Here is a 9840-nt window from a genome sequence, read left to right as displayed (position 1 = left end):
CTCGGTGATGCACAGAAAACCATCTCTGCCTTTTAAAACAGTTCATGTTAATATTACTTGAACCTTAAAAAGTTACTAAGACAATTCCATTACCTGTCAGATTCTCCTTATCTGACCACTACTTTCTGAATGTATTCTTCACCAAAGAGCACAAAATTCATTTGTTCATTTCACAGAAAGAAGTAAACACAGACTTGAAAATTCTAAAAAGTAGTAAGCGTTCAGACTGATTTTGGGAAAGTCAGACTTTGGCATTTTGAATATAATAATACATTTTAAAAAGTGTCACCCTACTTCTTAACCAGTTGGACATTTCGGATACGAATCTCTCTTTTTTCTCCTTTTTTTGCACAATACTTAAAACTGACTTGTCTTGACTACATTCTATGCTAACCCCCATCTTAAACTAATAATGACAGTGTGATACAGCACACCCACCCCCTGCCCACCCAGAAACCCCAAACACACAAACAAACCCATAAAGCTCGCCGTACTAAGTATGTGCTTTTTCTATATATTTATTACAGTTAACAACAGAGGTCCTCATAAATAGTTGCATAAAATGTTAAAGCCACAACATTGCACATGATATGAAAGAAAACAAAATCCCAAATGAGTGCATTTACAGTATTTCATCCTGCTGTATACTGTGTGACAATTGGGTCGGCAAGCTGGGCCCCAACCCCAAGTCCTTTTCTATGGGGACAGTGAGTACTGACCCAAACCGAAGACCCGCACAGTGGTATACCACCATTTAGGAAGGAGGGGGGAAAAAGGACAAGGGGAGGAGAGTGGAAAAAAAAATTACAGACCGAAGGCAGGTAACAGTCTATATACAAGTAAGGCCTACATTTTATCAGAGCAAAACGATTCATTCTATTTGTATGCAAAAACTTTGAGGTTGGATGCACTTAAAAGCAGAGTCTGATCTCAGTGCACTGCTACGTGAGATACATACAGGCGAGGCAACTGGAAAGCTCTGGGACTGAGTGAAAACCAGATGTTATAAATGGAGGCCATACCAACGGGCAGCCATTTTGGTGAGTCTTCTCCAGGCATGATTTTTTTTATTTTTTTATTTTTTTTAAACACCAGTGCTTTGAACATAGGGATTTCTTCCTTGGATAAATCTTGAAAACGGTAGTTAAGTTCACTTGCAAAATTCAACTCTGGTTTATTAAAAAAACTATTTTTTTTGCAGAAACCTGAATAAAATACTGTTACTGTATCGCTCGCGACTGCTTTTTTTCAGAGTACAGTGCTATCGTCCTCCACCCCCGTGAAGTCTGCATTGCCGGTCCCCCGTGCCGCCCCGCGTGGGTCCCCCTGCAATGCGTTTGCACACAAACATTCGCTAGCAGCCGGCTGGCTCGGGGTTTGCTTTCCTCAAAATTCAAGTCAACAGCTGATTGGCAGGAGGAGTCTATCTCCAGTGTGATTGATTGGCAGGAGGACTCTATCTCCAGTCTGACTGATTGGCAGGAGGAGTCCATCTCCAGTCTGATTGGCAGGTGAAAGAGAATGAGAGAGAACTTCAAGCAAGGTCAAACTCTTGGCAAGAGCCTGCTCTGTAAGAAGTTTTTAATGCTACGGATGGGTCGAACATCATTCTGGTGTTTTCGCCGCTCAATGAACGAAGTCAGTCTGGATATGTCAATGCTCTCAGCACTTTTGCTATTCCCCAGCTGCAGCCATTGCTCCTGGAGGGCCAGTGCAGCCGAGGGACGCTTCGCTGGGTCATCCTGAAGTAGGAAGCATACAAAATCTTTGGCCTTCTGGCTAACTCCTTTGAAGTAGTCATCTGGGAAACTAAAGTCTAAGCGGCAAATATTCAGGCAAGTTTCCTCTACGCTTTCATCCAGGAAAGGAGAGACGCCACTAAGAAGGACATATGTGAGCACTCCGATGCTCCAAATATCTGAAGTGAGGGAAACAGGATTTCCAAGAATAATTTCAGGAGCTGCAAACTCTGGGTTTCCAAGTAACTGGTGGATATAATACGTGGTATTGAGCTGGACTGCATCTCCAAAGTCAGCCAGTTTTATTGTTGGCTTAGCGGAACTCTGGTCCACCAAAATATTTTCAGGCTGGAAAATATAGAAGTGAAAGTTAAAATGTCTTTTTAAAAAACAACAACAACAAAAAACTCAGCTTAACACATATTTACTGCTCCAACATTACTGTTTCCCAGCCAGTGCTGCCAGCTCATGAACATAACAAACAGCTACAAGCTATGAGGTTTAGATGGAAGGCCAGCTCTGCAGAGCTCCTAGGCTCTACCTACAAGTCCTACCAAGGCTTCTCCTAGACAAGCCCACAGGCAATTTCTTGGAGCTACAGTGTGCAATGAATGCATTTCAGCTGCTGGCATCATGATTTTTGCAGGAGATACAGTTCTGCCAGGTAATACTGCAGATGTTCACAAGAAAAGCTCTACAAAGGTTCACAGGAACTTAAGCTTAAAGAACAGCAATTACAAATAATGGGTAAAATAAAACAACTGCTCTGTTTGCTTTAAGACAGAGAGACAAAATGCTTGCATTTAAAGATTGGAAGACCTTGTCAGAATTTTTGTGATGCTTTCAACAGAATTCAGCTTTACTTGGTGATTCTTTAACAGAACACAGCTGTGCAGATGGAAGAAAAGGACTTATGAGACTATGACACAAGCAGATGCTGTTGGATGCACATTGCTTCAACAGAATTGCCCCACGATTGGCGAGATGAAACTGGAATTATTTTTACAGTTTTATTTCTGAAGCTACTGCTGCTGTGGCTGTGATCTTAGGAAAATATGAGTGACTACAACTAGCTTTTTTCAGACTAGAAAAAGTACTGGTGAACTCCATATAGCAGCAGAAAACTTTAAATGATACACAGCCCAGACTGGTTCTGCTTGGAAAACAGAAGTATGTGGAGGAAAGATGCCAGCTCTTTTTGCTTTTTCTCACCATGACCCTTTTGGCTAAAGCAATCCTGCCTAAAGAGATAACATTTCAATGCTAAAATTCCTTATTATACAAATGCAGGTGGAAAAGAAGAGTATAAAGATTAAGTTTGTAATGAATATTCACCATAAGACTTTCTTATATAGGTTTCCCTACCAGAATGAATAAAATCTTTGTGCCTCAAGTAAAACTCATAGGGTAGAACAGAAGACCAACAGGTACCATTCACACAGATACCACAACCCTCAAAGTGCAATACTTAGAAACAGATTTGCAGGAACAAAGGAAAAGCAATCTCTTTCACAACAAACTCTGTGTTTCCTGAGAAAGAAATAGATTTCTGCTGCAAGTTCCCCTGAAAATAAATAAATAAATAAATAAATAATAGTAAAACAAAACTGTACCTATTAGTAATTATTTCCAGCAAAAAGGAATACACACAGCCAGAAAGCTTTCAGGAGGAAGCATAGTGAAGTCAAAGTTTCTGCTTTGTTGGCTATGAGTAACCTGAAGTATTTGGGGATGGAACCTCAACCCCATACCCTTCTTTGTGCAGTCTCCAAGCAATTCATAGTTCTATGCTCTGATCTGCCAGTTTTCTAGAAGAGGGAGGGTTTTATGCTTGGAATCCCATTCACTCCTCACCTTTAGGTCCAAATGTGCTATTCTGCAGTTGTGAAGATACTGCACAGCTTCCAGAATCTCTCCCAGGTAGAGTCTGATTTTCCCTTCTGTGAGGTTTCCCCATCGTACGACATAGTCTAGAAGGCGACCCTGGTCAGCCCTATTGGAATTACAAAGGTTATATTTGGTTTTAATTCAGATATCAGAACTGAAAGGAAAACAAACATTTTGAAAGTTATATTAAAAAATGCTTAAGGCAAGCGTCCCTTAAAAACTACAACAGCAACAAGAAATCACTGTTTCAGTTGTCTGGCTTGGTCATCTGTGAAAATGTTCCACGTCACTAACAGCTGACTTGCACCTACAATTCTGAAGTGGGAACAGAGGGTGAAGGCAGTGAAGGAAAGGAATAAATACTGTAATTTAGCCAGACTTGAAAGACTAGATATGTCTGGCCATAGACTACAGGAATAACCATAGCCTGCAGCACCTACAAGACAGAAGATTAGTGTATGAAGAGGAGATTTGGTATCAAGCTACCATATCACAACATTCCCAACTCACTTGCATAATTGCTTGATATAAAATGATTTCTGGACCTTCAGACTAAGATAAATCACCTACACCGCAGTTTAACATATGAAATTATTTCCTTCTGAGTAAATTATTAAACTCGATGCTTTAATAACAGCATTATTTAGGTGTCTTCAGACTTCCGTGTGACCTTAAAGTTCCTTATTCATAAACCACTATAAAAGCCCCAGAAAGTCAGCTGCACAGATTGTATTTACAGATAACACTATGGTCTACACACATTTCTAACACTAGTATGTAGTTGGTGGAGGTCTCAAAGGTATCGAGAAGGCCAATGAGCTGGGGATGCTGAAGATTCTGCATGACTCCAAGTTCATGGGTAACCTGGTCTCGCTTCATCAACTTCTTATTCACAAACTTAGTGGCTACGGTTCGCTTGGTTCCCTTCTGATCACACTTCTTAACGACAGAAAATCTGCCCCTGGAATACAATATTGAAAGGAAATAATTAACCAAGAGATACAATAAGGACAAGCTTTTAACTTGAAAGAAATCCTGAGGGAGATCTAATTTTAGATCTCTAATAAGCTACCCTTACAGAGCAGTTTCTGGACATAAACAAGAGTTTTAAGTACATGCATCTTCTACAAAATGTTTCTGTATAAATAATGAGCTCCTGATACAGAACTGTTTTATCGTATTTGCAGACAACTCCTATCACAGTAGCATCCAGCTTTTAAAGGTCATAATTCGGTTGGAGAAATGAATACTCTATGTGACTTATTTTGCATTTTGCTCATTTTCATACTTTTTTGTCTGTAATTTTCATACCCTAAATAAAAAGTTCTAGGAGAGATTGACTACAGAAGCAGTGTCACTCACTGTAAGGGATACTTAAAAAAATTAAAAGACTGTGTGGCCTTCCAAAGTATTTGAAAACCACGCATCCATTAAGCTATGACACCACTTTCAGCCTAAATATGTTCTGTTCACGCAGTGCCATCTAGTGCTGGTAAGATTTTTAACTTCCTCATTTCTATTTAATCTAATGTAATTCTGGCCTTTTAGGCTCATAGGATAAGCATTTTTTTCAAAGAGAATTTCATTTATTGAACAAGAAGTTCATATTTTGACACAAACAACTTTGGAGAGGAGCACACAGAACACACCTGCCAAGCTCAGCCACTTCACTGTAGAGGGAATCAAAGTTGTCCTTCCAGATTACCATGATCCCATCACTTCCAGGACCTACCAAAAAAAAAAAAGGGGGTCAGGATGGCCAACAGTTAATATTGTCAGAACTAAATTGTTGTCATTATAACCAATGGATTGTTTCAGGAGAAATATTTGGACTTCATCTTCAGTTTGGAAATAGATTTCTGGAAGAATTTGCCTCAGACTGGCCATTATCTTTTGCTTCAAGTAGAGTGTGTGCATCTTATAAAACAAATAAAAAAAAAAAGAAGAAATAACATCTTATGGAGAGCTTGGGACAAGTATACAAGTCCCCATATCTGCTGGGACAGATGTACAAAGACAGAATGCAGCACTTCATATCTTATTTTCTTTTATGTGAGTCAATTTGAGACAGAGACATTCCACCTAAAATCTATTAATTCTCACCAATGGATAAATAGATGGGCCTCTCCATAGATTAAAAGACCCAGATAACACCAGTTGTTATAAACAGCACATAAGAAACTCTGCTATCGTGTTGTCTCACTGTGTTTCCCTGTTTCTAAAAGTACAGGATCCAGACCACTTAAGAATAACAATGTACAAACACACACTGAAATGTATCACTGTGCCAAACATCAAGTAAAAATTTTTTCCTTTTCCTTTGCTGTCTGCCTCCAGAACACAGGCATTTTTCACCTTCGCAGATTTCCTTTTAATTCTCTCACAAACATTCCGGTTGCTTCACTTCAGGTACTGAAATAATGTAAGTGTAAATCCATGACACAAAGACAATAAATAGTTACATGTTCTCAAACGCTGGCTTTACAATTCAAGCAAAGGAACATATTAAAATACACAGCAATGCTACTTCTTTCTTACCTGTACACTTTAGAAATTATGTGTGTTGGTACAGTAACTTTCATTGAGACGACACTAAGAATGCAGATGATAAAATGAGTTTATAGTAGTAGGTTTGAACCAGTATTAACAGACAAGGTAAATGAACGTTCACGGTATGATGTAGGCATCTTGTCTGTATGAACCTCTCATTAACTGCATCCTAGAAGTGCATTTATTCCCACTGAAACAAGTAATATATGATAGGTGAAAAGGTTTGTTATAATACTCCTTCAAGAGAGAGATGCTCAAGAGCTGGGATTTTCTTTGTCCTGTACTATGGGTACCAGACACTTTGAATGTAATTAGATAAAAACGCAAGAGACAAACCTACCTAAAACTCGTAGACTGGCGGAAGATGAAACCGAACCCATATCGTTTGCAGCTATACACGTATAGATACCATCGTCTTCTGCAGTGACGCCAATAATCTTCAGTGAAGCCTCTCCTAAGTCACTGGGAAACGCAATGGCATCCATTAACTTTATATTCATTTTACAGACCTTAAGTTATAGAAATTAGACAAAGTTTGATTGATACTGTTAATATTTCTTATTCTCCAGACTCCATCTCTCTCTCTGAACAAACACTACTAACCCTGTCCATACCATTTCAGAGATGTCTATCAGAATTTGAGCACTTTGGGCCCATCAGGTATTTCGGAATGTCCTACAGAGTATTAGAAAACCATCCTCACTGACACTCTGTCCTAGGCTCCACTGTGTTTGAAAAATCAAATGCTCCTCCTGTTTCTTCCTGCTTCCTCTACTTCCTTCAAATTATGCGAAGCTGTATCAAGACAACCATCCATCATAGCTCTTTCTGGACCATTGGTTTCCATCCCTGACTTCCAGCATACAGAAGCTGATCTAACATTTGTACTTTCAGAGCATTCATCCCTTGTGAGAGTGGGCTCCACCTTCAATAGAAAAGGCACACCTCACCACAACTTTGGAGACCTCAGAATCTGGGAGAATACTAAAAGAGACTTACATTGTCCCTCTGTATCAGAGCAGAGACAGCAATAGCTATGTAAGACCACAGGAGAAAGATTCTGCAGACTCTTCCTTAATCTTTCTCACTGCTCAACCACCCTTTTTGTTAGATACTTTGTCTTTAAATATCTACTTAACTGCTCCTCTGTGAAATTCACGTCTAACACTTTTTTGACCATCTGCCATGGACAGGAACAGCAAACAATTCTATTTGCAGAAGTGTCTTAGAAACAAACACTTGGCAAGTCCTCCCTACACTTTTCACCTTTGGGCTCAAAATAACCCTAACATAGTGTTGTTCTTTCACTACAGGGCATATTTTCAAGATTTTCTATAATTCTTAGTGCGTTCCTTTGGATTATCCTAGTTACTGCAAGTTATTTGACTGAACCAAAACCTATTTGTCACAATTTTTACTACGTAACCGAATTTCAGGGAAAAAACGAAAGTTTTAGGAACATAGGAAGATGAGCCCCTTCCCTCAGCTCAAAGAATGTTTATTATTTTTAAATCTGTCAGCCACAGGCAACATGATTTACTGAATATAACTGTGTAACAATAATGGATCACAGTGAATTACACTTAGTGAATCTAATTAGCTAATCATCAGGTCTCAAGGTGCACAAGTCCATGGGACCTGATGAGATGCATCCGCAGGTCCTCAGGGAACTGGTAGATGAAGTTGCTAAGCCACTATCCATCATATTTGAGAAGTTGTGGCAGTCTGGTGAAGTTCTCACTGACTGGAAAAGGGGAAACATAACCTCCATTTTTAAAAAGGGAAATAAGGAAGACTGAGAGAACTACAGGCCAGTCAGTCTCACCTTTGTGCCTGGCAAGATCATGGAGCAGATCTTCCTGGAAACTAAGCTAAGGCACATGGAAAATAAGGTGGTGATTGGTGACAGCCAACATGGCTTCACCGAGGGCAAATCATGCCTGACAAAGTTGGTGGCTTTCCATTACAGAGTTACATCATTGGTGGATAAGGGAAGACCAACTGACATCATCTACCTGGACTTCTGCAAAATATTTGACACTGTTCCTCATGACAGTCTTGTCTCTAATTTGAGAGCCATGGATTCAGCAGATGGACCACTCGGTAGATAAGGAATTGGCTGGCTGGCTGCAATCAAAGAGTTATGGTCAACAGATTGATGTCCAAGCAGAGACCAGAGACAAGTGGTGTTCCTCAGGGATCAGTATTGGGACTGGTGCTCTTCAACATCTTAGTTGGCAAAATGGAGAGTGGGACTGAGTGCAGCCTCAGCAAGTTTGCTGATGACACCAGGCTGTGTGGTGTGATTGACACACTGGAGGGAAGGGATGCTATCCAGAGTGATCTTGACAGGTTTGAGAGGTAAGACTGTGAGAATCTCTTCAAGTTCAACATGGCCAAGTGCAAGGTCCTGCACATGGGTTGTGGCAATCCAAAGCACAAAGACAGGCTGGGTGGTGAATGGATTAAGAGCAGCTCTGAAGGGAAGGACTTGGGCGTGTTGGCTGGACAGGAACCAGTGATGTGCCCTTGCAGCTCAGAAAGCCAACCGTATCCTGGGTTGCATCAAAAGAAGAGTGACCAGTAGGTCAAGGGAGGTGATTTTGCCCCTCTACTCCATTCTCATGAGACTTCTTCAGCCCTGGGGCCTCCAACATGAGGACATGGACCTTTTGGCGTGAGTCCAGAGGAGAGCAGTGAAGATGATCAGAGGGATGGAGCACTTCTCCTGTGAGGACAGGTTGAGAGATTTGGGCTTGCTCAGCTCGGAGAAGAGAAGGTTCCAGGAGACCCTTCCAGTAGCTAAATATGGCCTACAAGAAAGCTGGAGAGGGACTTTTTACAAGGGCATGTAGCGATAGGACAAGGGGTAATGGCTTTAAACTGGAAAAGGCTAGATTTAGATTAGATATTAGGAAGAAATGCTTCACTTGAGGGTGGTGAGGCACTAGAACAGGCAGCCTAGAGAAGTTGTGGATGCCCCATCCCTGCAAATGTTCAAGATCAGATGGGGCTTTGAGCAACCTGGTCTAGTGGGAGGTGTCTCTGCCCATGGCAACGGGGTTGGAACCAGATGATGTTTAAGGACCCTTCCAACCTAAACCATTGTATGATTAATTCTTTCTCATCTCTCACAAACGGTTCTGGATGCAGTGGCAGAGCTGCCACAATGCCTCTTTCTCTCATAAAAAAACCCTATACACAGTGAAAAAGAAGCAGCAGGAGATAAAAAAGAACAGTATAACATGCCATCAATTTTGTAGGTAAGTAGGGCTGTATCACACAACCTTTAAGAAGATGACATACTCTTCTATCAATTAGTGAGTAAAGTTTTCCCCCCAAAATCCCTCATTCTAAATTGAGAGCATAATTCATAAATAAGACATTTCTTCATGCTGAAGTTACTAACTAAAGAACATTTTCTGTATTTAAAAAAATGCACCTTCGGGAAAAAAAAAAACAACTTTTCTAACATGCAATTTCATATTCCAAAATACAGCATTTTCTCTTATTAATCAGGTGTTAGAGTTGCCAGTTAGTCTGTTAAGTTCTATCATAGCAATGCTAAAACTGGACAAAAACGTTAACTTTTGTGCTTCAACAACGAAGACAGTGACATTACCAGAGGAACCAGAGGCTTTTCTTTGCAAAACACTGTAAGCAG

The 9840-nt window shown here is 40.3% G+C and overlaps 1 protein-coding gene across 1 annotated transcript in view; it reads right to left on the bottom strand.

Moving 5' to 3' along the window:
* Window positions 1–526: 526 nt before the first annotated feature.
* TRIO (trio Rho guanine nucleotide exchange factor) overlaps window positions 527–9840 on the bottom strand; it is a 255207-nt gene continuing 245893 nt past the window's right edge. The window contains exons 53-57 of the mRNA XM_080338767.1: window positions 6517–6638; window positions 5276–5354; window positions 4387–4587; window positions 3594–3732; window positions 527–2087 (exon numbers count right to left, since the gene is read on the bottom strand). Coding sequence (XP_080194893.1) covers window positions 1545–2087; window positions 3594–3732; window positions 4387–4587; window positions 5276–5354; window positions 6517–6638 — 1084 coding nt within the window. The 3' untranslated portion in view covers window positions 527–1544. The remainder of the gene's footprint in view (window positions 2088–3593; window positions 3733–4386; window positions 4588–5275; window positions 5355–6516; window positions 6639–9840) is intronic.

This window comes from Nesoenas mayeri (assembly GCF_963082525.1).
Source record: "Nesoenas mayeri genome assembly, chromosome: 2".
Classification (NCBI taxonomy): Eukaryota; Metazoa; Chordata; class Aves; order Columbiformes; family Columbidae; genus Nesoenas; species Nesoenas mayeri.
The sequence above is the reverse complement of the archived record's forward strand: the minus strand, read 5'-3'. Positions and strand labels throughout refer to the sequence as shown.